This window comes from Malus sylvestris, chromosome 6, assembly GCF_916048215.2.
Source record: "Malus sylvestris chromosome 6, drMalSylv7.2, whole genome shotgun sequence".
In the NCBI taxonomy this organism is placed as follows: Eukaryota; Viridiplantae; Streptophyta; class Magnoliopsida; order Rosales; family Rosaceae; genus Malus; species Malus sylvestris.
Window position 1 is genome coordinate 29925030 of NC_062265.1, and position 27628 is coordinate 29952657.

Genomic DNA, 27628 nt, shown 5'->3' on the forward strand with positions numbered 1-27628 from the left:
TTCCAAGATCCTTACAAAAAGAATCCAAAGAGGATCCTCCTGGGAATTTTTGTATCTTCTTGTTGAGGGGGTTGGGTAAGTTATTTACTACGACGTCTAGTGTCAACAAAATTTATATATATTCGTGTAAGTCATTTTTTGTAAGATGAAAAACTTATTTACCTCTATAATACGCTAATATGGAGATACTGTAAATGAATAACGTGATGTTATTTGTTTCAACTTTTCCATATAATAATGTATTTGATTTAAGATATCGTCACAATGATTTATCCGGTGCATATAAGTTTCACTTTTTACTTGAAACTACACACCTACAAATTCAAATCTTGAAACTCCAATGGATCATCAGTTACAAGGTGTCATAAAAATATATACATGTGGCTTTCAAATATATACATGTGGGTTTTTTATCACAAATGATCCCTAACATTGGCTTAACTCATCATTTTAGTCCTTAACATTCAAAATCAATAAATTTGGTCCCCTCACATTCGATGCCACACATTAATATGGTCCTTCCACCAATAATCCGTTAAAAATGCACGTGTTGTCTCATGTGACCCTTTAAGAGATGGCATTTTTGTCCAATCACCTCACTTGTTGAATTCGACAGCAAACATTTGTCGACTCACGTGTTGACTCGACCTTTTCCCTTTCTTGCTGAATTTGACGACAAACATTTGTGATTGTTTCCTTTCAAAAAGTTAAAATGAGGCATTTTCCCACTAAAAAAAATGCACAGCCATTTTAGTAAATGGTTTTGTACAAAATGCTAATAGCATATCATTCCAAAAAATATATACCATTTCAAAATGACATCTATTCAAACACATAAGATACATCATCTATTGATTTGCATATTTCACAATAGCATATTGTTTCAAAATGAATAACCATTGTTCATAACAACATACCCATTCAATTCCAAAAGCATTAAATAGCAACAACATGTCATATTTTCGAATGCAAAAACAAAAAACCTTAAATATTTAGATAGTTTTCAAAGACTTTAAAAACACAACTAAGCTGCCAAATTTTCACCTAATCCTTCAAGGCTTCCATGGCTTTCCTCTATTTGCACCAAATCCTTGGGTTGACTGAACATGTTGAATTGGTGGAATGGTGGGTTGTGAGCTTGAAACCATGCCTCTTTCTTTGCATGTACCTCTTCCCATGGCTCTTCCTCTAACCACTCCGCTGCCCCTTCCCACCTTCATACTCAAGATATCAATACACTATAAAAATTGAAAATAAAAACGAATTGGGCCACACCTTCCTCATCTTCTACATACCTTATTACAATTTTTTAAAAATACAAAGATTTATACTCTTCAAACTTCACACATACCTGTCTTGTTTGAGTTGATGTAGGCTTGTTGTTAGTAGATTGAGTTACTCCTTGAGTGGATTGACTAGTAGATGCTTGATTTTGTTGCTTTCCACATGTCATGGAAGTATGGCCTTCTTGTCCACATGACCTACATGCATATGGCTTGGTATAAATCCATCTTTTCAACTTCTTCCCTTCATACTTGTAATTGGGGGTTCTTCACCAGGATCTTTAGTCCTCTTTTTCTTTGGTCTTCCAGTTTGCTTCTTGTAAATGGGAGGATCAATTTTGGTGGTCTCATTACTAGGCTTGTCCTATTGATCTTGGCCAGGCAATGGTGAAATAACCGGTGCATAAGCCCTTAGGTATGTTGCTTGCTTGTAACAGTCATCAACATACAAGGCCACATCTTGTCCTTTCCTTAAAACATAGGCAATAGCATGAGGACATGGGATTCCACAAAGATCCCATCTCCTGCAAGAACAAGTTTTAGCACCCAAGTTAACTGCAAACTTTCTTCCATAAAGGTGAGAAACTTGATATTTCATATCTCCAGCTATATATGCAATGCAATTACCACTTTCGTACTTGATTTTTTCAATAATTTTCTCAATTCTTGGCCCCACAGATCCTTTTCCATTTCAAGGCAGTAGCTCTTCTATTTGCCATCCTCACTATCAGGTTCTTTCTTATGATTTACAACATTGTCAAAATTGGCTTGTCCCTTGCCGTGACAATTGATGCATTGAAAGCCTCACACAAGTTGTTAAGTAAGATGTCACATTTGTAATAGGTATGAATGGTTGTAACTCTTGCTGCTTCCCAAAAAGTTTGTTTCAAGGCAAGACCACTGTATTTTTTCTTGAAGTTATTATACAAATGCCTCACACAATGCCTATGCTCTGCATTTGGGCATTAGTCGTTGAATTGCATTCCCTAACCTCTTCTGCTTGTTTGTAATGAAAGCATATGTTGCTAAATTCTCCATACTCAAATAATCTATTAAAATCTCCAAAAACCACTCACATGTACTCTGATTTTCAATTTCCATAACTGCATAAGCAATTGGGAACATCCCATTGTTGCCATCAATGCTTACTGGTGCCAAAATTTGCCTTGGATGTTACCCTTTCACAAAACAACCATCAAATCCTATAACAAGCCTACATCCTTGCTTAAAACCAATCTTACATGCATCAAAACAAATGTACATTCTCTGAAATCTGCGTACATCACCATTCATTTATGTCTTTATTAACGTTGTTGAACCAGGATTAGTTTGCTTTAAAATAGTAGCATATTGCTCAAGTTTGTTGTATTGTTCCACCTAAGTTCCCCATCAAACCCCTTATCTTCAGGCTCTTCTTCAATCAGGTTGTCGACATGTTTTTCGAACAAATCATCATCCAACTCATTCTCGTGCACATGCTCATTTTCTTGCTCTGAATCTTGGTCATAATCACTATCTTTGATTATTTCCTCCTCATTTTCAGCTTGTTCACTTTCATCTCCCTCAACATCTTCATCATCCCTATTTTTTCCCTAAGTGTCTATAGTAGAATCTCCTTTTTCTCTTTGCTTTTCTGTTGTCAATTCCCCATGTTGCCAAAATTCATCAAATCCATCATCCCAATTCGAGGATTGTGTTATCTCAAACTCTTGCACCACATTACTTGAAGCAATGAGCTTGTCACTTTCACTAATTGCCTTCTCATTCTTGTCAACCATATATAATTCAACTACCTTATTCTTTGGCATATCATCGATTAAATTTGTCAGTTGTGCATCATATACTATTTCTTCAAATATACCCACTTGCAACTTTTTATAGTGGCTCAACTTCACCTTGTACCCCAGTTCCTTTGCTATGTTATGACACTCAACCAAGGACTGGTAGTCACCAAAAACCCAATCTAAGTATATAATTTCACCTCCACTGTAATGTTCCTTATTTCCCTTATTGAGAATCTGACCCCCATGATAAATTTTATGTGAATTTATCAGAATTTGCTGCAAAATATTGTTTAATACATTAGTAAATCCAATGGTCAATTAGTTTTTGAACCTCTAAATATAAGTCAATTATTTTTGCCACATTTTACGATCAAAACCCTAAGTCCACGCCATACAATGAAGACTAAAACAAAAAAAAATACACAACAACAACCATTCCAATGTCATTGAATAACTCCAAATCAGTAAAGCTATGCAATCTTTAATACAAAATGACAAAAGAAGGGGAACAAGACCATAACAGTACATATGTTCATCACCCACCCTAACCCCACACCATCTCAAACTACACAAACCCCACCACCATATATCAAAGGTATGAAGAAGGGCTATTGTAACCATCAAAAGTATTAAAAAAATCATGGAAAGAAGATACATAATACTCACCATATTTTGGAGGCTTTCCAGATTTGTGAAATTTCTCCGACATGCTTATAGGTCACTAAAATTTTCTCACAATCCACAAAAGCTCAATGATCCTTCATGAAATTCAAAAGTTTAGAGTCCTAATCTAAGTAGAACTGAATCTCTCTAGCCAAAATCCCCATTGCCAAGCCCTAGCCCTTTCACATCTCTTTAACCAATGAAGGAAAAGGTATCACCATAGAGGAAAAAGGTATTAACGAAAAGGTGGGGCTAGTGACCCAAGTAGTGGGTGAGGCAATTTTACGAAAATGTCCTCCATTAGAGGATCATGTGGTCAGCATATGCGTTTTTAAGAGGATTTGAGAGATTATTAACAGAATGACCATATTGATGTGTAACATCGAATGTCAAGGACTAAATTTATTGATTTCGAATGTCAGGGACCAAAATGATGAGTTAAGTCAATGTCATAGACCATTTGTGATAAAAACCCTTCTTTTTAATTATAAAAAGTTTGGAGTGCAAAATGAGATTTTTAGAATGCCAACAACAAACCCTTTTTTTTTTCTTTTTTTCTTTTTTTGTAAAATTATTCATTGTTCTTTATAATCCGCATGAAATTATTTATGTACATCAAGCACTCAAATAGTAATTTTCAAGCATCCAACAAATTTAAAATTTGTATAAGTCAAACATAATTAATGAATTTGCATATGTAGAATCTAATCAATGAGTTTTATTTGAGTAAAATTTTTATGTCACAGTATATATGGAGAAAATTAAGTTTAAGGAGTTGCAATCATATTTTCAATAAAAATGACGAGAACTTTCATATGAAATTTGAGGTAAATGTTTTCTGTTGATGCACAAAATCGGCTAGGACTCTGGTACAACAAAAAGTGTTAAGTTTGTGACATTCGCTAGATTGCTCCGGTCACTAATGTGGATAAGTATGTAAATGGATAGGGACAGGGAAACAAACACAATACGTGCGTGGTTCACCCATATTAGCTACGTTCACGGAGTAGAGAAGTTCTTATTAATTGTGAAGGGTTTACACAAGTACATAGGTTCAAGCTCTCCTTTTGTGAGTACTAGTGAATGATTTAGTACAAATGATATTAGAAAATATTGTGGGAGAATTATCTCTTTTTATAGAAGAGAGATTATAGCTTTGTTATGACATTGACGCGTGTTGTGTTATGATTGGATTCTGATGTTGACACATGTCGCGCTATGATTGGATTCTGATGTCGACACGTGTCGCACTGTGATTGACCTCCTGGTTGGAGGGAAACTCTTATGCGTCCTTGACGGTATAACGTTGACTGCTGCTCAGTAGTTTCGGGATTCGTCAAGTATGGTACAAACATTTTCATTCATTCAAATGATATAAATTGTACTCTTTCAAAATTCCCATACTAATAGGATCAAAATTGCAGTTGAGTTTTCTACGGTTTGTGTTGAACTTTACTATACATGGATTTCAAACCAAATGCTACACAAGAAAATACGTAAAGAGAAGGTTAGAAGACTCGAACGAACTAAATAGTTGGAAGATCCAAGTCCATGATCAAGGAATGTTACTCAAATAAATCCATGATCAAGGAATGTTACTCAAATAAAGTAAACGAGGGTTGGCTCAATTGGTAAGATCTTTACCTTGTAGGACACCCCACTAAGGTTCGAGTCTCACTGCCAGTAGTCCTTGTTGGGGCGCAATCTATAATTTCCTACGTAAATTCATACTATTAACAATGGATAGTTAGGTGTCACGCGTAAGTCCTTTCGACTCAAAGTCGTGAGTATGCCCTAGTGTTGATGGTGAAAGTAACCAAACCTCTAAACTTTTGATTAAAAAAAACAGGTTATTATCACAAATGGTCCCTAAAATTGACCCACCCCAATATTCCTAGAAGCCTATCTTCGTACCCTTCCAAACCTTGACCTTCATCAAATTCGAAGTTGATAGGTTCGAATTTCAAATCTAAGCAGTGAAAGTTCGTGGGTTTTCTGGCCAAACCCACAATTTCTTTCTCCTCGTGGAGGAGCGCGGGCTGGGAAGATCAGACGGCGACAACGAATTGCCCTGGGGATTTTTAGCGAGTAATTTTGACGGGGGTGTGTTGGTGCGTGGGGGATTGGGGTGTTTTTTGTCTAGTTCTCTTTCATGGCGCATTCACCGCGCGTTCCATGTCCAGTGGTGGTGATGAAATCTGGAGGCCATAACACAAACTTTTGTAGCTCGTTGCTGCTCTGGTTATGTTGGTGGGCTTTTGCCCTTTAATGGAAGTTAATACTTCCCAAAAAAAAAAAAACTATATAATTGAAATCGGGATAAAAATGTAATGAAATTTAAGCCAATTTGAAAAAATTGCAATGAGATAGCTATCAGGAATTGGAGTTGGAATTAGATTTGTAGAGCCGGATTTAAGCCAAAAAGATGACGATTGTTGTTTGGTGGCTGGGTTCGAAGAAGACAACGGTGGCTGGGTTCAAAGAAGACGATGGTGTAAGGGTTCAACGAAGAAGATGAATAGTTTTTTGTTTTTATTTTATTTAGAAAAAAATAGAAACTCTCTAATCTACGTCTCATCGTAAAATAGGGTTCACAATGTGACACATCAGCAAATTAACAGAAAATTTAATGGAATTCTAACGGAAGGATGAAATTGATTTGAAGCACTCATATTCAGGGTTGATATTAATTGATTTTTAATTTCAGGAACTATCTTGATAGAGTAAGTCAGTTTTAAAGACCATTTGTGATAAAAACCCTATAAAAAATATCAAGTTGCTCATTCAACTTGGAACAAAGAATTACCTATAAGACACATTACTATGATAGTGAAATTGGTATTAAGTAACCAATCCAAAAGCTCAAAGGAGGCAGTCAAAGTCTCCAACCAACAAGGTTTGGTATGACAAGTACTTGGCAAGTGGTACTCTCAAACTTGTCCTTCTCATCATCACTCCTCTCACCACAACAATCCCACACATCAAGACACTTGTCTCCACTACGCATTGTTGGTTGTTAGAAAATATAAAGTTTTCGGTGTAACTGAAACACTGTTACATGATATTGTATCGATATTATGGAGAAATTTCTCAATATGCCAGAAACACGACTTGGTGTATAAGTGTTATAATACAATTGGTTGAGATTTTTTTTAAGCCTTCAGCCACTAAGCCATATGCCCGACACATTGAAAAATCTCTCAATATTATGCTATATATATTAATACTATAATATGATAAATCAGACTTGTTGGCCATCATATCACGACAAAGGGGGTGGACGGGAAACAAAGGAGAAAGAGGTATAACTATGTATGTGGACGGGAAAATGGAAACTTGGGAGGAGAGAAGGGTATCAACATAAAGAGTAAAGTGAATAATGACATAATTGATTTTTTAGTGTAAAAATATGATTTTTTGTTAAAATAAACCGTATAAGAAGCTTTTTGTTAAAGTTTTCAATTAACAAAGGTGTTAGATATTACTACCCAAAAGTTTTCGATCCAAAAACTTTCCCACGATAAAAGGCTGAAAATCAAATATTAATTTCCAAGCCGCCCACCCCCACCAAAATATCAATTACTAGGCCCCAGCCAATTTTATTTTTCTTAAAGCAAGCCAACGTCATAAAAATAAAAAAACACATAAATTGCATAAAAGGAAAATAAAAACATAGAAAAATAAAAGTATTTAAAAGCCAATGCCCTTCACCTACCAAGAAATTGAATTTCCATAGAAATTAAAAAAATCTCAATAAATAAGAAAAATAATAAAAGAGGAAATTCAAAGCGCCGCATAGGAAGAATGAGGATCTTCTCCTAATTCTTTTTATGAAAATTCTGAAAATTCTTAAATCGTATTCGTTCATCGTACATCATGCGGTCAAAAATCATTTTAAATACTTTAATATTAAATTAAATATAAATAATACTTAACGAAAATTGACCGTACAATATCAGAGAAGACGCTCCAGGCCATAGGAATATCCGAGATTTCAAAATTCTGGAATAATACAGATTCCGCCGTATTTATTATATTTATTGAGATTTTAATTTTTCATTTCCGTTGCCTTTTTTTTTACAAAACACACATTTGCTCCTCGTCAACCTAAAATCTCGATCCGTCGACGGACTCCTCGAGGCCTTCCTTCCTTCTCCCTCTCTCTCTCTGCATCTCGCTCTTAGACTTCATTTCTGAGGATCGAAAATGCAGAGCGCTACCTTCACTCTCACGCCGTCCCTCCGCCTTCCGAAGCCTCGGAGGCCGTCGGCGAACCCCGCCGTGAACTCTAGGTTCGATCCGATACGCGTTTCGGCCTCCTCGAAGCCGAACAATTTCAATGATGCGCTCTCCGCTTCTCTGCCGCGCCGATCCTGGTCTCTGTTATCGTCTTCCTCTGATTTCAAGCTCAGGCCGTGGACGTCCGTGCCGTTAGTCGATTCCGATGCCGGAACGAAGCGTTTTGAGGTTCGGGCCACTGCGGAGACCGCCGACGAGAGCACTGAGTCTGGAAGCAGCTTGTTCAAAACGCTTGAGCTCGGGGCGTTGTTTGGCCTCTGGTTCCTCTTCAACATCTGGTTCAATATCTACAACAAGCAGGTAGTTTTTGCGTATTTTGCTTCTGCTTCTACTTATTGTATTTCTTTTGTTCTTATTTGCTAAATGAGTGATTGCTGTGAGTTTGTCTGCTTTTAGTGAAAATGCATTGTTAGAATCCTTTAGTTTTTTTGGGTAGATTCTGTTTGCTTTGGCGGAATTTACTTTACAGGAAAGTCTGCTCGAATTAATTTTTTGAATTTGAAATGGTTGAAAGCGCTTTTGAGAGTGCTTTTAAAATGGTTGAAAGCGTTTTTGGTGAAAAATATTTTTAGAACTAATCCTTACTCCTTAGTAAAATGTGAGTGAATCTTAGAAAAACACTTTATTGCTTCATGCATCAATCATTTTCAAAGTAGAGTGCTTTTAGAATTCTTTTTTTTCTTTTCTTTTCTTTTTGAAAGCGTTTTTAGTCATTTTAAAAGTAGTTCTAAACAAACCCGTAAAATGTGCATTTTATTCATTTACTGAATAGAAGGAGATGTAATTTTAAGGTGATAAAAAGGGAATGTAAAGCTTCATGCAATCTACTCCAAATCAATAAAAATTTGAACAGTCCGAAATATAAAGATCGAGATAGGAGTACGTTATGTTTGATTACATGCAATTTAGGGAGCATTTGATTAAGGAAACTTTTCTTTACAGGTCTTGAAGGTGTTCCCATACCCAGTAACTGTCACTGGAATACAATTTGCTGTTGGGACTGTGCTTGTTCTGCTTATGTGGGGTTTGAATCTGTACAAGAAACCAAGAGTTAGCGGTGCACAGGTACATACTAGTTTGATTAAGTCGAGGGTCAGATATATGGGTTATTGATTTCCATTTAAGTGATTCTTATTGTAAGCAACTTGTCAACAGCTCGCAGCAATTCTTCCACTGGCGATTGTGCATACTTTGGGTAACCTTTTTACTAATATGAGTCTTGGGAAAGTGGCTGTCTCATTTACTCACACGATCAAAGCTAGTGAACCCTTTTTCTCAGTTATCCTCTCAGCCATGTTTCTTGGGGAGGTAAGGATTTTCATATAGCTTTGCCCCTTTATCTGTCTATATGCTATTTTAAAATTCTTTATTGTGCGTACGTTGACTTCAGTTTTTAGTTTAGTGGAAATGATCCAAAACTTGTTTGAATTCAGAAGGCTATGTATCCAATTGTAGGATTTATGGCTTCTATTTTTCAATTGATTCCGAATTTCTTTGCCCAATTTATCTTATATGTCTTGATGCTTATGTAGATACCCACTCCATGGGTAGTTGCTTCATTGATACCAATCGTTGGTGGAGTGGGACTGGCATCAATTACCGAGGTCTCGTTTAATTGGTAAGAAATCACGGTATATTCAAAATGATGCCAAAAACAGAGACAAAGAGCCACAACATCTAGATTTGATTGATGAATCAAGAATTTTGTGCATGCATTATATAATCATCGTTTTGTTTGTGAACAGGGCTGGATTTTGGAGTGCTATGGCTTCCAACTTGACAAACCAATCTCGTAACGTCCTTAGCAAAAAGGTCATGGTTAAGAAAGAGGTAATATATGTTTTCCATATTTTATGTCAGAAGTACTATTGTGTTGGTTATTGTTGTAGTGGTAGTGAGGTGGTAATTTCTGATTGGTAAGAAAATGAACTGAAAAGAAATGTTCTCCAGATCACCTATTGACCAAGGAATTCACGGTTACTCACCCTTGGATTTGACATCAAGGGTGAAGAATAAATGGACGTGCTTTTAATGTTTTAATCCCATTTCTTGATATCAAATCCAAGGGTGGGTGACCATGAATCCGGTCACCTGAGAACTGGACTCATGGACTGAATATATACACGTTTACTTATTCTATGTTTCTTATTTGTCTTCGATGGCATTCGTAACCAGCAGTTTGTTTTGAGCAGGCAAATATGGACAACATTACACTCTTCTCAATTATAACAGTCATGTCCTTTTTCTTGTTAACTCCTGTGGGTATCTTCATGGAAGGGGTGAAATTTACTCCAGCAGTCCTGCAATCTGCTGTGAGTATCTTTTTACGAGCTAAAGCTTGCATTGCGACAGAGTCATTGTAGATTATACTCGAAACTTATTAACTCTTTCTCTCCGATTACAGGGTCTGAATGTAAAACAATTATATATTAGGTCTTTCATTGCTGCACTCTGCTTCCACGCATATCAGCAGGTTAGACTTTTATCTGGTTTTGTGGTTTAATATCCTTTTCGTTTATTTATCGATTCTTCTGGGCTGCTCATGAGCTTTTGTTTAGAGCATTGAGTTCATTGTTGATGTTCAACATACTTGTCCTTGAGTACTGAAAAAGTATTTTTAGGTAACGGAAAGTCACATATAAAATATCGCTTAATAGTATGTGCAATACTTTCAATCTCTTGTCAAGTCAAATTAACCAGAAAATTCTTCTTAGCTTGTTCATGCCCCAACCTTAACTGCTCACCTTTTATGTTCTTATCAATGATTGTTTATAACTATCTTGAAATCCTGTCATGATCGTGCTTGTGCTGACTGCAAATTTCAATTTTGATTTTGTTTTTCCATTTGTGGGTTCTAAAACTGGGAATGGGATGGGGTTGAGGAACCACCTTAATGAGTAAAAGGTCGTACCCAGTGCACAAGGCTCCCGCTTTACGCAGGGTCTGGGAGAGGTGAATGTCGGCTAGCCTTACCCCCATTTATGGAGAGGCTGCTCCCAAGTCTCGAACCCGAAACCACCTTAATGAGTAAAATTACTAAATCAGATCGAAAAATTTCAGGGTGCAAAATATGCGAGGAATAGTTAGAACTTAGAAGTGTATTAACTGTATTTGGAACCTTCCTCTTTGATGCTCGATTTTCCTAAACATAGGGTGCTTCCTCTTGTTTTCTGCAGCTTACTCGTGTAAATTGCTGACTATTGGTGAACAATGCAGGTTTCGTACATGATATTGCAGAGGGTATCACCTGTTACTCATTCTGTGGGTAATTGCGTGAAGCGTGTGGTGGTTATCGTGAGCTCTGTTCTCTTCTTCAGGACACCCGTTTCACCTATTAACGCTCTCGGTAATATTACTTGTACCGCTTGATTTTCATTTCCCAAGGATGTAAAAATTGATTTCGTATGCTGGATACTGACTTTAGTTGCAAGAAACGTTTCTTGGTACGAAAGTATAAAATCTTGTTTCAATGTAATGCAGGCACTGGAGTGGCGCTTGCCGGAGTTTTCCTATATTCAAGGGTGAAGCGTATTAAATCCAAGCCGAAGAGCGCTTGAAGTAGCGCGATGAGATTTTGCTCTTTGCTGATGGAGTTGGATGAAAAATTGCAATTTAATTAGGTCAGGCAGGGGAACCTAATTAGTGGTTGGGCTCTTAATATTTTCATGTATTTTGGTTTTTGTTTTAGAATTTCATATTTTTTTGGACCACATGATGTGAGGAGAAGTATCATATCCTCCGTTGTCTTCTCGTTTCAAGTTGTAATCGACTTTTGCTAGGGGTTCACCATTTGGGTGTAGAACGTAACCTCGAAAAAGGATTAACCATTGAAGAAGGTGGTGGTGATGGTAGGACAACAGTAAGTATATGTATACATGTTTTGTGACAATGTGACCGTCACACTTGAAAGTCAATCTCTTAAAAAAGCTTTCATTTATCCAAATGCAACTCATCATCGGTATACAAAGTTTGTTTCACAATCGGATATGATTGATTGAATATTTCATTGCAAATTTGGTCAAAAATTCAAAGACCAGAAACTTGTATCAGCCATACAAATCGGATTTGGATACCATCCGGATTCAAATTGTGGTAATTCTTGGGATCTTCATATTCTAGTCACTTATTGCGGTCAGAAATCATTTTAAATTTTTTATTTAAAATTAAATTTAAACATAAAAAGTATTAAACGAAAACTGACTGCACGATATACGATGATCGAATATAACTTAAGCATACTTAAAATCTCCATAAAAAGGTCCGGAGAGGATCTCATCCATACAAATCAATGTGTGTTGGAATATGTCAAATTATGGATCGCCAAATAACTGTTGGACTTGGGCAACACAAATCAATGTACCTTGGGATTTATGTGACCTAATCATGCTTGCACGTCACGGGCATGCCTAGGTCGGCACGATGTTCAAGTTGGTCTAAAACAACCATAACACTTTAAAACCCTACTTAATTAATAAGTAAAAGCATTATTAGCAACTGCAAGAACACGTAGGTGATACATTCAAAACCCCTTACATATAGCGGTGTTTTAAAAAACGCCCCTTGAGACGCGCTTAGGTGGCTTCGGAGGCGGGGGCAACCATGAAATCGCTTATGCCCAATTAAGGTAGGCGTGGTCGAGGCGCGTCTGAAGTGTTTGACTGACGTCCTTTTTTCTTTTAGTTGCAAAAATCTAGATTTTTATTTTAAAGTTTAAACTGAGCACACTTTGCTGATATTTATTACCCCACTATCTTTCTTCCTGTTTAGTTTTTATTTAAGCATCTTTTTACTTGTGCACTTTTGAATGATAATGAATGTTTGTTTTACAAAGTATCATATTTTTTAAGATGTTTTGTATAATATATTAACAAATTTAGGTCTCGTGCACAAATCAAAGTTTTCACCTAGACGGGATTATGCATGAAACACTTCACTCATACCTTCGCCTTTTAAAACATTGACACATACATAAGCTATCAGCAAGAGTACGTATATTATGAATAAACTTACATATCCATTATTCATTAATCATAAACCATATATTAACCTCTGTATTATGTTATTGTAATAAAGCCGTGTAATCATGATACACCCCTTTCTCTCTATCTCTCATCATTTGATGAACATGCGATGAGAAAACGGAAATATACTTACGGTTACATTCAAAATTTTACCCTACTACACTACCCTGGTAACCAAAACTCGATCGACTTCAAGGCCGATTGCATCCCCCTCTCTTTCTTCAAAATTTATATTAAATATATAAAACTCTATGAAACTTCAGCTTAATTAGTTCACTTGAGAAATCATCTCCACCAAATCTATCTCCTTCTTCACTTCATTACTCTCCAAATCCACTTGCATGGCCATCTCAAAATTTTTCTCATCAAAACTACCCTTATCAACGTAACCATAATCAATCTCATTGTAACCATCAAAGTTACTGTTCTTCTCACCAACAGCAGCAGCGCAAGGGATGTCATCGAGCAAAGAATCGATGCTACACCCTTCCTCGAAGATGTTCTCGTCGAAACAAAAATCGGGGTCCTCATTGAAATCGTTGTAGCTCGGAACCAACAGATCGTTTGCGCACAAAAGTCCCACGTTGGTTTGTGGCTGCTGATAAGTAGCTGCAGCTGCAGCTGCTTTAGTGCTGGTGCTGCCACCGTTGTTGTTGTTAGCTGAACTGTTCCTTCGCTGCCTCCCTGTGCTGTTGCTTGCCGAGTCTAGGTTTAAGCTCTTGATGTATTCCTGCAAAATGGAGCCTCTAGGGTACTTTGATCGACATTTTCGCTTGGAATATTGTCGCCTTTTCGTTGCGTTCCAGTGGTTTTTGATGGAGTTTTCAGTCCTTCCGGGCAGTCTCTTTGCAATTTCCGCCCACTTGTTTCCTATTTCTGCATGAGCTTGTATCAGTGTCTTGTCCTCCTCCTCACTCCATGTATCCTTCTGCAAAACAAATAAAACCATTTGCATCACTTCTTATTGTATCAGATTTGTACCACAACGTTATTACGTCGCTAACTATTAGTAATGTCGCGCTACACAACCATACATGAATGTATGCGTGATTCATGTAGCGTTACTCGTCAAGTGAATTGCAAACCCAAACGCATAATTCGCGTAATTAGCATGTCTAGTTTTATAATGATCATTCATGTTTGGGATTGCATAGAACACTTATGCTCATAAGTGCTTTTACTCAAAATCCCAGTACTTCATGAAAACACACTTGGAAGTAATTCCGGGGTAGGTACTTCTCGATCTTATGACACATAAGCACTTCTAAATTTTCAGCAAACATAATCTAAAGTACTTTTGGCTGTTATAAAGCGTTTTTCACTCTTCCAGAAACAATCCCAAACAAGCATAAGTCAGTCAATTATCGAATACCTTGATGTCAGGCCTTAGGTGGTTATGCCATCTCTCCCTACATTGCTTCCCAATTCTCCCAGGCAACATCTGAGCAATGTGAGACCATTTCCTGACTCCAAATTGCTCAACAAGCTGAATTAAGAGCCTGTTTAACACAAATTTGACATCATTAGAGACCTTAAACTACCCAAAAATGCAGTTTAAGTTTTAATCTTTCAGTTTTTTACTCCTTTTTTTGGTGAAATCTTTCAGTTTTTACCTATCTTCCTCGGTTGTCCATTGACCCTTGACCACATTTGACTTCTTTCGACCTTTCACCATTGACCCCCTTGTTACTCCGGTAACTTCGCTTTTGCCATTCATCCCAAATTTTCTGTAGTATCCATTTTGGTCTGCAAGGTTTATGCAGGATACCTCATCCGGCACCGAAAAATTCATGGGTTTAATATCTTGAGTGCAATCCAACGGCAGGAAATTAGTTGCACTCCCATGAGATGAAGTTCCCACCGCATGATCAAACGGATTTGATGATCTGTGATGAGTTGGGAAATTCAAGTAGGACCCACCTTGGAAGTTGTCCAAAACTTGGCCATGTCCCCCATTGTTTTCTGCAACATTTGGAGGCTTACATTTGTAAAAGTTCACATCTTGATGTGATGAATTTTGATCGTAGGGGTAGGATGTGTCGCTGTACGGATCAAAACATGGGGTGTGGGTCCCAAACATAGGGTTTGAAGAGGAGACATTGACATGAAATTGATGATCAAGGTGGTGAAAATCTTGGAGGTAATTGTAGTTTCTCTTTGAAGACGAAGATGCTTCAAAGAGAAACTCGTCTTTCATATCATAAGGTTTGACATAGTTTTCCGACGCAAACAATGGAATGTGGATTTGGGAGACGAGTTTTTTTCTGAGCTTGTTGAGCTCCATTAGAGATGCTCTAAGCAAAATGCGTTAGGGTTTAGTAGTGAAAAAATGGGGCAGCTTCTGTTTTGGGAGCTGTCACCATTGTACTTTTGTTCGCTTAATAGGTGGAGGAGGAAATGCATTTATTGTAAAGATAGATCCTGACCGTTGATCTTGCTTCATCCAACGGTCAGGGTTGGTTGCCGCAGCTAAATTTACATACTTTTGCCACAAGTGATTCTTTGTTGGTCTCAAATTTTGGGTCCTATAAATTTCTCTTTAATTTGTTATTATACCGACTGTAATTAAATCTATTAACTAAAGTTCTTAAGTATTGTAATGGCGTTATGTAAGGTTATTCAGTCGGAAATGATTTTGGCACCCCGTTTTCTCATCTTACACACTATCTTAATGGAGAAATAATGGACAAAAATAATAAGGGCGTGCAGAAGCAAAAATTAGTTATGTGAATTTCATCTTCCTTGTTTAGGGCTTGTTTGGAAGTGCTTTTAAAATGATTGAAATCGTTTTTTATGAATTGTTTTTTAGTTCCAAAAGTACTTGAGTGCTTCCTGCAAGAAGCACTAGTTTAGGTGTTTTTCCATGATTCACTTGAATTTTTACTAAGGATTGGCTCCAAAAGCACTCTAATTGAAAGTGTTTTCCATCATTTTAAAAGAATTTTCCAAATCAGCCTTTATTTTGTTCCCATTTTGGTTTATGGTCAAAGAAAGTAAAAGTCAATTAAAAGTCAATTAGGACAAACTTGAGAGTAAAAATCGGTTTTACTCTAATCAATGAAGTTAATTTAGTAAAAGTCGTTAAGAAAGACTTCACTCTCAGAAGCTGTCAAATTTATTAGAGACTTAATCGCCACTGTTAATTGCAATGGTTTGCATAACGCCAAGCATTTTATTGCCTCTTTTGCTTAACCGTTGTTCATTAAATTTAAAATTTAAAATTAGGAATGTCACACTTAATAAAAGATATAAAAGAGCAGGGAAATACCCTTTTGCGCTCCCGTTTTCTCTCTCTGCATTCTTCCCTTTTGCTCTAAGCCCCTCAGATTGAATAAATCAAAAGAGAATCAAGGGCTTAGAACAAGAGAGCATAATGCAGGGAAGAAAAATGGAGTGCGAGAATTATTTCCCTAAGAGCATTTACGTTGCACCCGAGGTCCTCTGTTCGGATCCATCATCCCCAATATCGCTCGTACTAATCAAGCAGATAGGGAAAAAAAGAATGACACTTCTCTATGTCATGTCTCCAAAGGAAGCGATGTGTTTCGGTGTGAATGCCAACATAGCATTTGACTCTGAAAAATTGTAAAACTTGAAGCAATCGAAAATTTTAGTTATATGCATCGTTGCTGGAAAGCTTTCTCAGGGTTCTTCCCGTCAATTTCTGAGTGGTGAGGGAAATCATGAGGCATTTCCGTGGCAGAAAACCATGCTTCGGTGAAAACTTTGACGACTTCTTGGTGGACAACGGCATTGCCTTCTGGTGTTAGGTGTAACCCGTCACTGCAAAGGAAGAAAAATGGATTAAGACAGATTATTCAATCTCTCTCAGAGTCAAACACTTAAAAGATGTAAATTAAGTAGTTCTAGGACTAAATTAGAGTATATTTATCTTCATATAACTTCGATCCCCATTCTAACGATCACAAAATTCATTTAGATGATCTTGATCCAACTATTATGGCAGAATCTAAGGCATTAATCAGTAAATAGTGCTTCTTTTGCAACGGAAGATCTGGTTGCAACCACTTGATGCTAAATTGTTTCATAAATTGTACAAGTTGAAGCTTCAAAGATGGCAAACCTTAGAAATTTCTTCTGCCAACCCTCTGTTTCCTGCAATGTGGACCAAAGATTGATGGAGCGGAGACCCATTTCTTCAGCTAGCTCAATGCACTTCTTTGCATAAACTCCTGTCACTTCATTCGTCCTTTCTGGAAGTTCCCTAGCATCCTTACCATATAAAGATCTGTGAAACCCAATTACATAATCAAAATGTTATAGGTACCAATCACATGAACGTTGCGAAGAGCAACAAGAAGACGATTATGTGTGTAGTAAATTTGAAATGAGAAGAATAAATCATACCGTGCATGTTCATTACGTCCATCCTCGTCAACAGGTGGTGGAGTAATAAGCACAATCAAAATGGTGGGGGAACACTCCTGAAATCAAAACCCCTATATGCGATGAGATGTGGGTCAAATAATTGACCTTAAAATAGTTGCCCCTTAGAAAGTCTCAAGATCATGCATGAACACAATCCGGAACTCCAAAGACCCAGAATTCACGGGAATAAATAAGTGATCATATGCAATGAACTAACAGTTCTATGTGTGATTCAAAAACAAGCCCAAGGAATCGGAAAAGACATTCTACGCGAGATTATGGTATTGAGTATTGACAGAACATTTAGAAAGAGACGGGGGCAGTTATGTTGGAGAGGCGATGATGTGAACACAACGGAGAGGCAAAGATGATAAATGAGCCGATGCTTGCAGTGGTAGAAGTTGGGTTATCAACCTTATACCATTGGTAGTTATAGCTCCTTTGGTCCTTCGAAAAGTAAACTACCCACAATGTCGTTCTTATACAAGTTTAAAATAGCATCCATCAGACAATAAGGATGAAAACTGAAAGGGAAAAACTAAAATATTCATAAGAAAGGTAAACAAATTTGAACCTTCAGATGAAGAACAATTTTTCTGAGATTCTCCTTGTACTCTTCAAGAGGAACATGTTGCCGCTCGCTTGTTCTGCCTAAAATAGCCGCGTCATTGGCCCCAAAGAAAATTGTGGCAGCAGCAGGAGGTTTATCAGAATCCTGCACATTCACATTGGGATACGGTCACTTCCATAAACGTTTCCGCATCAATCCAATCCTATCCTTCTATCACATATCGCGGCCATCACTTCTACGATTTTCGCATAACACTTCCAAAATCATCATTTTTTTCCTCATAGTCATATGCATACTATCACATATCCAATCTAACATCTCAACATGACAACTTGATTTACCAGCAATACTATCAAATACTAGCAAACAAAGACATTGACTTTCTGAAATCAAATGCACAATGAGAAACGTAAATCAATACGAGCAAGAAATCGAACAAAAACCCAATTTAATTAACAAAAAACTAAATAGAACAAAACCCAATAAATGCAATTCCAATGCCAACAAACCAGAAAAGCTTTTACCTTTGAAAAAGATGCAGTAAAAATTGCAGAGAATGCAGAAAAGAATTTACCAGGGGAAAGAGGTTCTGCAGCAAGAACAAAGCCCATCTCGTGTTGTACCCGCCATACCCACGAACTTTTACATCGGCCTATCAATCCCCATCACCAAAAATGACCAACATTTACTGATTCACCATAACAGTTAGAGAGAGAGAGATAGATAGAGACCTTGCGGGAGTAAGAATCGGCTAGAGCGGCGCCCCAGCCACCTGGTTGGAAGGATTGTTCGGTGATTGAGTCTCCGAACAAGACGATCTCAGGCCTCATCGCTCTTGCTTCTTCTTCCTCCCTGCTCCTACGCTTTTTACTGTTGACTCGTTCGGTTGACGGTTGAGACTCGTGTTTCGTACGTAAAACGACAACTCGTTTCTTAACACGACCAAATAATAGCATTGTTCTTTGTAGATTTGGCATCTTGGACCCTCTACGGCTCCATTAGTCATTTTCCATCCAAGAATATACCAATGTGCATTTGCACCAACAAAAGTGATGTAGAAGAAGATAAAGAAAATGCCACTTAGTATTACAGTCCTATGACATTCTTTTTCACTCGTAAATAAGAGGTTTTAGATTCGATTCTCGTCAAATGCGAATTTGAACTATATTATTTCTAGTTTATTGTAATCACCAATTTAATATTTAATCAAACAACCGTCTGTAATTTCTATCAAACTGGTGGATTCCAGACTTTTGGTTCTGTAAGGAATTATGCTTGTAATCCTTTGTTTGGTGATTGTTTGTTAATTCTTAAGGTACTAATTAAATTTCTAATACCGCTCTATCTCTTTCATGTTTTTCATAATCTACTAGCATCTTGCCCCACGTTAAGAATGTGTGTTGGGTGGGTTGATTAGTATTGCACACAAAGTGATGTGATTGATTTCACATTCCCGTAATAATGTTCTTGAGGTGATGAAAGAAGGTGAGGTAACGAATTAGGACTAGAATATGTTTGAATTCTCCTCAACATGACAAAGAAAAAAAACAACATGCGCACGAGATTTTTTGTTCGAATCAGATGCTTACACATTGAAAGTGTCACTAGTTTTACATTTGCTTTGAATGGCTTAAAAGTGACCCTTAAACAAAGGTGACATCTTCATGGGAAACTTTAGTTAGGTATGAGTGCTGGGTTGCTGGGTCCCCAAAAGTGGGTTAAAATCTTAATCCGTACCATAAAACTGAGTGGAAGATAAGCTTACAAAACAAAAAGGCCACTTGGGAGATACTCCAAACCATTTCCAGTGGAGAGTAAGCATGCAATATTCCACCAGTTAATGCAAATCCTAGATCATCATCATCATCTGTCGAGTATTTATGCAATCTGTTTCTCATCGCCATCAAATACCAGTCAAAGTTTTGGAGTGGTAAACATGAGTTGCAAAATCATAGTGGCATGCATGATAAGAATAGAAGCTGATTCCGAGAATATTCAGTTCAATCCTAGGCACCAAACGAGCGGTTCAAGTCACAAGCATTCAGACAGATGACGCCTAAGTTTTGCGGTAAAGTTTGGTGAATACAACGGATTGAGTGATTTTTACTTCGGAAAACTGAAAACCGAGTGATTAAAAGAAGACGCTGCTATGAACTTTCGGAAACATTGAGATAGACTGCATATTTCGCATTTAGTTTGAATGAGAAAATTATTACAGCTCCTGCATTATTGTACTCATCTTCTCTGCCCACCAGATAATCGAGAGACAAGAGCATTGACAAACGTCGTACATTATCACGAAAAGTTAGAAACACACCGAAAAAAATGACACTTCGTTACACATAAACTTAGTACATAACCTCTCGAGACCATTGCCAAAAATAATCTCACCGGAGTCGCAATTTTAGCTTGAAGAACCATGAGAGCTTCGTCCAGAAGACTCTGTTGTTTCAAGTCATTGTCCGCTCGGTCGGGGGGCTTCTTTCTCCTCTCAGTCCATTTAAACGGGGGCTGAACACTACCTGTGACATCCGCGGGCTACCTTCTGGAGGAGTAGGGGTCAAACTTGATGCTTTTGGACTGTGAGTATGGCGGATCTCACCACGGCTTCTTGTGATAATTTCGTCAAGCATCTCCCCACCGTCAATGTTGGTGGTTCTTGATTGAAGATCTAGATCCTGTCATGCATAGAAAACATCAGCATCGGCACAAGAATTTCTAAAAGATAAGCTAATGAAGGCTTTCTATAAGCACTTTAATAGGATAGAATCTGAATAGCACATGTTCTAATCTGATCCAAACTTTGGATTTGTGCCCCTTCTGATCGAAACTCAAGGTCCAACTCTGGTTTATTTTCGTGATATAGAATTCAAGATGTTCACAATTTTTTCACATATGAACTGAATGAAAGGATTTCGATAACTCACTTCAAGGGACAGGTTGAGAGTAATGGAAGGGGCTTCCTCATATTCTGCAGCATCCAGGTCTTGAAGGTGAGCTCTTTTGAAAAACTTGGGGAGAAAATACTGCCGCACCGGGACTAGAAGCATGATCAACAATGGGAATAGCACCCCAGCAATCGGGATCCATGTTAAGCCAAAACACAAAAGCAAGTAAGCCGTCTGGAACAATGTGAAGGCCACAATTGTTTTGAAAGGCACAATCTCAAGAAAGGTTCCATGATTCTTCTCCAGCACCCTAGCAAGATGGATGATGGTTACCATTTGATGATTTTTCAAAGATAATACTAGTCATGATCTAGATAAAGAAAAACGGTAATATTTAAGTCTGGGGAAGTTAAATTTTAAGATTCTAAAACATGTTTCCATGCACCCGTATCTAGAAATTCTAAAGCAAACCATGTGGTATAATTTCCAATATGCAATATTCGGAAGAGTATTTAGTGAAAGAATCGTTGTTACATTACAAGGGAAAGCACCAACTTACTTGTATCTTCGACTTGGAGCAGTGAAAAGAAACAATATCCTCTCCCAAAATTGATTTCCAGGCAAGCTTTCGATCGCCATGAAAGCAAAATAACCCCAAAGAACTGATGTTGGGATTTTCTTCAAAACAGGCATAGCAGCTACACAACAACCAGCCATCAATGATTGAAGCAGATTGCTGAGACGTTGCTCTTTTACTTCAATGGGCAGAAGATCGTCAATATCCTTCTCCACATCAAAAAGAGTCTCATCAACAGGGGCATCAATGTAGCCAGCACTAGAGGCCAATTGGACTGTGGATTCCTTCAGCTCTTTTAGTCCCTGTTCGAATCACAAATTTTAAAGCAGAAGGATAAAAGATATAAACTTTTGTATCAATCATGAATAATGTAGTAGATATATTTACCAAAGCAGATGGAAGTTGGTAGGCTAGTGGAGTCTGCATTCCGTTGTATGTATTTTTCATGCTCTGGTATAAATCACTCAAACTCGAATTTTTGCGTATACTATTTCGAGCTGTTGATGCAAGCTTATTCCGCAAAAGCTATTCCACAGAAAAGAACCGATCCACTCTATTAATTAACATATTAAAATCACAATAAAGTATTCACTATTGCATAAACAGACACTCGAAGGGGAAGCAGAAGAATGACTGAGAGAAGTCCTCTCGGTGAGAATCAATAGTAGCAGGGTGAGAAACAAGTATCAAGAGTCCTAATATCCATATATTGACCCATCAAATGTCTCCAAAAGACACTAATTCACGCAAGCTTGTATGCTTATCAAAATCTTGTGAGTGAACAATTCCGCTATTTAAAAGACAAGCTAACTATCACTATGCAGAAAACTATACTACCTGATGTTTTAGAGTAGCTAAGCTTTTTGTATGCATAGGAGATTGTGGGATTACTCCATTGGAAGGGGGAATGCCAATAAGCCCACATAACATGACCTGGAAGCAAATAATTGGAATTTAAAGGAGAACTTTCAAGATATATGAGTAGGTAAAATCTCTATCTCAATTTAGCTTGTCTGGAAGCAGCTTACCAGAAAACCCAGAAGAAGAAGGTCATAATGATATGAAGCCGGTTTCTTTAGATTAAATTCCTTCTGTTGGGCAAGTTGAGATGCAACACTGTGATCAAAGTAGTAGAGCACAGCGATCATAGTTGCTGGTATAAATGCTCCAACTATATATAATGGAGGTACATTCATCATCTCCTGCACAATTAAACAACATGAGTACGTAGCAGGGATTTAAAGGAAAGAAAGCACAAAGTTGGCAACATCCAGTTAGATATAAGGCTTAGATGTCATGGAAGTGTTTTACAAAGTGTTCGGGAAATAATCCCTACAATCTCACCTTGATAACTGTCCAGTTTGAGTATGCACCAGGAGACCATGGGTTTGGACTGAACAACCGTCTTGGGATTCCTCTAGGGACATCATTAACTGGTATGTAAGATACAGCAGTCCAAACAAGCACCATGAATGGAACTCCATAATCCGTAATTAATCCCCGTAGCCAACCTATAACATTTACCAGACAGGAATGTTTCTAAGATATATCGTTGACATAGTAGACATACAAAACTGACCATTCTCAGAGATTCAATTAAACCTTTCATCAGAGAAATAGAGATGCATTATAAATGAATATGATTTGATCTTTCAACTTCTTACTAGAGCTCAAAAGCAAATTCCACGTACCTGTTCCATAACACCAGGATCTAGCTTTACGGCTTCTCAATGCAGTTAAAAGCAGGCCAAATGACAGAACTAGTGCAAACATTCCATTGCCAAACCGCCAAGAAGGTTGGAGTGCAGTCTGATTAAGATTTTCCCTCTCGGGTATGCCAAATTCCTCCACAAGTCCCTGTAGAATGGTTTCATAAGTTGAATTCAAAATGAAGAGAATAGTTCTAGAGCATAGAAGTATAGAGATCATGGAAATATAATCTTTTTGTTCCCGAAAATAACACCACCCCAGAAATTATTGAATTGAGATATCCTTTTGGAATTCATGTATAATTAAATCTCAAAAGGTTTAAAACTCTAGTATACAACATTAAAATTGATAAATTAATAGTAAAGGATTATATGGAAAACTCACCCTTATGGCCTGCTGCATAAAAAGCATTGCAATTAACAGGCCAAACAATTCACCAGCAACACGCGTAAACCTATTTATAATAGAGCACGCACCCAGAACCGCCAGCAAGAATAGCAAAAGGGCTGTCCACATACATACCCTAGATACCCATACCATGGGAAAAAAATGTTCAAATTCATCAGAAAATCAATTGCTTTGTAATGTTGAGATTTCCAGAGTGTTCTAGAGAGATACCATCCAGTCCAGGCTAAGAAGAGTTCCTGCCCCAAATCCTTCTGGTCCTTAGCAAAGTTGAACATAAATGTATACATCAATACCGTTGGCTCAGCCACCCCTAGTATAAGCAGGGGCTGTCCTCCAACAATTGAGTGGATAATGCCACAAAGTGATGTGGATGCAAGAGTCTGTACAGCAGTCAAGCTTCCATCTGTAAATATACATAAACACGGCACTTTTCAGAAAATTAACTCCAAAAGAAAATTTCTAAGAGGACACGACAATCAAAAGGGAAGGAAAAATAAAAAGGTATTGTTCAACTTGTATTTCTTTCGAGCTGTTCCCCAAAGGAGATAACTGGAATTGCTGAAGCAAAGAATATGTATGTTGTTGGCGCCAAGATCCTACACAAAAGAAGATAATGGTCATAATAACTTGAGTAAGGTACAATACAGAAGTGCCAATATGAAATTTGTTTGGACAAAAAACGTCCTAAGCTGAGATGCTTATCAGATGATTTTCATTAGAAACATAAAAGTATCATGTTTTTGTGATATAAAAATGAGAAATACGACGTTCACGAACCTGATTCCCGCGCGTAAACCACCAGTCCAATCCTGTTTGTAGCACAGAAGTCTCCCCTTGAGGTCATTCTTTATCCCGCGAAAGGGAACAAATGTTTCTTCCATAATAAGTCCAATACTTTGGAAACAAGAAGAGAAAGTAAACTTTTCTAGTTCTTGCTTTAGGATGTATATATAAACGTACGATATTACGGGCAGACAGAGAAAGATTTCTTGACCATCATAGAGTTTTGAAGGTGAAAAACAAGCGGGAAAGAAAAGTGTTGAGTCATTGGATTGTTGCAGTATGATGGACCCTTAATGAGGTCTATATATGAATGAACAGATACAGGAAGTGTGAAATTTACATTTCAAGGAATCAATAAAGAATGTGGTATATATTTCTATGAGGAACAAAAGAACCAGTTGGCAAATTGAGCTACTTAGATTCCATATCTTGCACGAGCCAAGGATTAGCGAATCAAATTCACTGTGAATCAATCAGGAAGTTCGAAAATTAACGAAATGAGCTAGCACTTGCCATGTGCTCAAGTCACGCTACTAGCGGTACACTTGGACAAAGCTGAGATCCATCCCTTCGCTTATCAGAAAAGGCACCTAACTGTTACCAGGTGCATGTAAATGCTAAAATACCAGACATTTGGTACAAATTTGCGAGCTTTAACTGGCGAAAATCGCAATCAAGTTCCAGACTTTGAGGGTTTCACAGCAAGAACAAGCAAATTAGCGAAAACCCATCATCGTAAACAGCATTTGGAGTAGTTTAGAACAATTTTAAGCAAATGGGCACTCACAAAACACAAGAAAATGCTTCTTTTTTACGATAGAACAAAACAAAAGACTCAAAATTTGGAAAAAAAACTGGACAAAGGAAGTCTATGCAGCAAGATTAGCGAAATCCCATGACTGAAATTACAGATAATTTAGAACCCCTTTGAGCAAATGGGCAACCAAATAGCGAAAGTAACAAAGAAGAAAACTTTACTGGAGATTACATTATTCAAGAAAAACCCTTTGCCTTTTGGGAGTGGAGCAAAAAAAGCACAGAAAATTCAGAACTCACAGACGATGTGTAAGCTTGCAGCTACATCACCTGGGAGGTAGCAGAGTTTTCTGTATAAAAATGGCAGAAGGGCGCAGAGAGAGTGAGACACCAATGTGCTCAGAACAGCAGCAACTGATTTCTGAGTGAATAAATGGCAAATGAGAGAGAATTACAAGGGATTTTCGAAAAAAAAATATAAAAAAAAAACTCCAGAGTTAAAGGATTTTCGCTTGAGTGAGATAGTGCTAGGTGGCTACAAATGTACGACTCTCTCTCCCTTGGCATTGGATTATATACAGAGTACATGATGAGTTGAGAGAGACAGAGTGGGAAATATAATAAAAAATAATTTTTTTCTTGAATGGTAAAATAACAGTAACTGATGCGGTATTAAAAATATTTGTATCACTGTTAAGTTGCATTGAAGTATAGCTTATCTTTGAGGGATACGATGCGCTTTGACAAGACGGTTCATATTTTTTGTATAAGAAGACTCAACGACTCTTTAACTGATCTTGATTAACATCATGTAATTTATACAAACTTGAAGTTCGATAACATGTGTGTAATTTCTACAGTATAACAAAATCACTATCGTTTGTGCATATGTATATTTTTTATGAATGGTCGGTATTAGAGTTTTGGCTCTCCACTTTCACACGGCACTGGCCACTCACTTGAGGGAAGCTGAAATTAATTAATTGGATTAAATATGTGGGTGAGAAGTGGGAGATGGGAACTGGGAAGACAAAAGCAGTCATGCAACTGAAAGCTTTCTGCTACCTGTTACAAAAAGATCCACGAAAACAGAGAAAATTGAGGAACTATGTTTTAGGCTTCTTCTCCAGAGAATGACAACGCACTGATTTGGACATTTTTCTTCGGTTACTTACACGATCACATTGATAGACACCATTTATCAACGTTTTGTTTGCTTTGAAATGTGTTGAGATTTTTCCTTTTTAATAATTTCTGTCCACTTATAATACCTTTTTTTTCTTCTTAATTATTTAGAAGTTCAGTCCACTTATAATATTTTTCCTTTTTTTTTTGTCAAAATAATATTTTTTTTCTTTTTAATGTGTTGAGATTTTCATTAATTTGTGGCTATTTTTTATTCTAAATTTCGGCAATGACCTTTTTTTTCTTTTCAAAAAATAGAATAGAGGCTAATAACCAATCGATTATATGAAGTATGAACGCATGCGTGTTTGAGGATGGTATTACTAATTAAGCGCGAGATATTTTTTTTTTTCTCTTCGACCTGGTTGAAATTCCCGACAAGATTTTTATCGAGGTTCATTGTTAGTACTATATTCTCTAGTTGTATGTATTCCCTTTTATTTAATGAATTTTGAACTAAAAAAAAATTAAGTATAACCCCCCTTTCTCTCTTGTACTATCTAAAAGATATTGTTTATAGAACAATACTTAGCTACTCAAAGATGAGTAGGAACTCCTATTCAAAATTTCTCAAAATTGTTCGTTCTCAATTTATAGAACTTCGTGTTTATAATTAGAACATTTCATATTATAAATTACCCTATAAAGATTTCCTCTGCAAAAAAATGAATTAAAACTAAGGTCGTTTAGTCATCAAACTGTTTAAAACAAATGAACGGTATTGCTAAAAGCATTATGAATCATCTATGTATTTGCTACAATATATTGCCTAAACGACCTTAGTTTTAATTTATTTTTTATAAAGATGATATTTACAATGTGATTCATAGTATGAATGGTTCCGATCATAAGCACAAAGCTCTGTGATTAAAACACTAATAGTTTTGAGTAGGAGTTCCTACTCATATTTGAGTAGCCAAATATTGTTCTTGTTTATATTTTAATCTTCTTTTTAAAGGAAATAAAAAGTGAGATAAAAGTTGAGCCAATAACAATCAATGTATTTACATCAAGCTTTCACTACACAACGGTGAAAGGTTTTTAGTTTCCAATTGTGATAAATGATGAGTTCAATACTAATTTATTCTTTTAGTTCTTAAATTATAAATGTATCGTTGTAAACTATTGTTGAATGATGATGTAAAAGAAAGAAAAAAAACAAAATAAATATCCAATGATGCTGTAGATCAAGATTGAATTGAAATATATTAAAATTTAAAGAAACATCAATGAATCTAGGATTTTTTTTATGGGAATTAATTCATATAGGTTGAATTGGTATATATATCTGGAAAACAGTAGGTTAAAGTT

General features: G+C 36.9%; 4 protein-coding genes across 4 annotated transcripts; 1 reads left to right on the top strand and 3 right to left on the bottom strand.

Annotated features, from left to right (window-relative positions):
- Positions 1–7778: 7778 nt before the first annotated feature.
- Positions 7779–11972, top strand: LOC126626176 (triose phosphate/phosphate translocator, non-green plastid, chloroplastic-like). Its single transcript, XM_050295405.1, has 9 exons — positions 7779–8329; positions 8972–9094; positions 9185–9337; positions 9562–9647; positions 9775–9859; positions 10222–10341; positions 10434–10502; positions 11246–11375; positions 11510–11972. Exons 1-9 carry the CDS (start codon positions 7937–7939, stop codon positions 11584–11586), a joined length of 1236 nt encoding a protein of 411 aa, XP_050151362.1. The 5' UTR covers positions 7779–7936; the 3' UTR covers positions 11587–11972.
- A 1346-nt stretch (positions 11973–13318) lies between these two features.
- LOC126625605 (transcription factor MYB98-like) lies at positions 13319–15334 on the bottom strand. The gene is made up of 3 exons (XM_050294655.1): positions 14664–15334; positions 14423–14549; positions 13319–13978 (listed from the first exon to the last, which is right to left on the bottom strand). Exons 1-3 carry the CDS (start codon positions 15332–15334, stop codon positions 13319–13321), a joined length of 1458 nt encoding a protein of 485 aa, XP_050150612.1.
- An 868-nt stretch (positions 15335–16202) lies between these two features.
- Positions 16203–19027, bottom strand: LOC126626179 (GDSL esterase/lipase At5g62930-like). The gene is made up of 6 exons (XM_050295410.1): positions 18742–19027; positions 18585–18662; positions 18014–18154; positions 17419–17495; positions 17135–17299; positions 16203–16833 (listed from the first exon to the last, which is right to left on the bottom strand). The coding sequence occupies exons 1-6, from the start codon at positions 18985–18987 to the stop codon at positions 16665–16667; spliced, it is 876 nt and encodes a 291-aa protein (XP_050151367.1). The 5' UTR covers positions 18988–19027; the 3' UTR covers positions 16203–16664.
- A 1138-nt stretch (positions 19028–20165) lies between these two features.
- LOC126626173 (probable boron transporter 2) lies at positions 20166–25664 on the bottom strand. Its single transcript, XM_050295401.1, has 12 exons — positions 24371–25664; positions 24107–24189; positions 23804–23996; positions 23570–23708; positions 23167–23332; positions 22820–22986; positions 22504–22677; positions 22313–22408; positions 21863–22000; positions 21458–21777; positions 20938–21208; positions 20166–20688 (listed from the first exon to the last, which is right to left on the bottom strand). The coding sequence occupies exons 1-12, from the start codon at positions 24472–24474 to the stop codon at positions 20461–20463; spliced, it is 2079 nt and encodes a 692-aa protein (XP_050151358.1). The 5' UTR covers positions 24475–25664; the 3' UTR covers positions 20166–20460.
- Positions 25665–27628: the final 1964 nt, after the last annotated feature.

Excerpts from the sequence above, each read along its gene's own strand:
- LOC126626176 (XM_050295405.1), top strand. The coding sequence starts at position 7,937 with ATGCAGAGCGCTACCTTCACTCTCACGCCGTCCCTCCGCCTTCCGAAG. Across the intron at positions 10,342-10,433 it reads CAGCAGTCCTGCAATCTGCT|GGTCTGAATGTAAAACAATT; the intron begins GTGAGTATCTTT and ends CTCCGATTACAG. Across the intron at positions 10,503-11,245 it reads GCTTCCACGCATATCAGCAG|GTTTCGTACATGATATTGCA; the intron begins GTTAGACTTTTA and ends TGAACAATGCAG.
- LOC126625605 (XM_050294655.1), bottom strand. The coding sequence starts at position 15,334 with ATGGAGCTCAACAAGCTCAGAAAAAAACTCGTCTCCCAAATCCACATT. Across the intron at positions 14,550-14,663 it reads TGGACAACCGAGGAAGATAG|GCTCTTAATTCAGCTTGTTG; the intron begins GTAAAAACTGAA and ends TGTGTTAAACAG. Across the intron at positions 13,979-14,422 it reads ACCTAAGGCCTGACATCAAG|AAGGATACATGGAGTGAGGA; the intron begins GTATTCGATAAT and ends TTTGTTTTGCAG.
- LOC126626179 (XM_050295410.1), bottom strand. The coding sequence starts at position 18,987 with ATGCCAAATCTACAAAGAACAATGCTATTATTTGGTCGTGTTAAGAAA. Across the intron at positions 18,663-18,741 it reads CCGATTCTTACTCCCGCAAG|GCCGATGTAAAAGTTCGTGG; the intron begins GTCTCTATCTAT and ends GGGGATTGATAG. Across the intron at positions 16,834-17,134 it reads TGGCAGAAGAAATTTCTAAG|TGACGGGTTACACCTAACAC; the intron begins GTTTGCCATCTT and ends CTTCCTTTGCAG.
- LOC126626173 (XM_050295401.1), bottom strand. The coding sequence starts at position 24,474 with ATGGAAGAAACATTTGTTCCCTTTCGCGGGATAAAGAATGACCTCAAG. Across the intron at positions 23,709-23,803 it reads TTCTTAGCCTGGACTGGATG|GGTATGTATGTGGACAGCCC; the intron begins GTATCTCTCTAG and ends ATGGGTATCTAG. Across the intron at positions 23,333-23,569 it reads TTATGCAGCAGGCCATAAGG|GGACTTGTGGAGGAATTTGG; the intron begins GTGAGTTTTCCA and ends ACCATTCTACAG.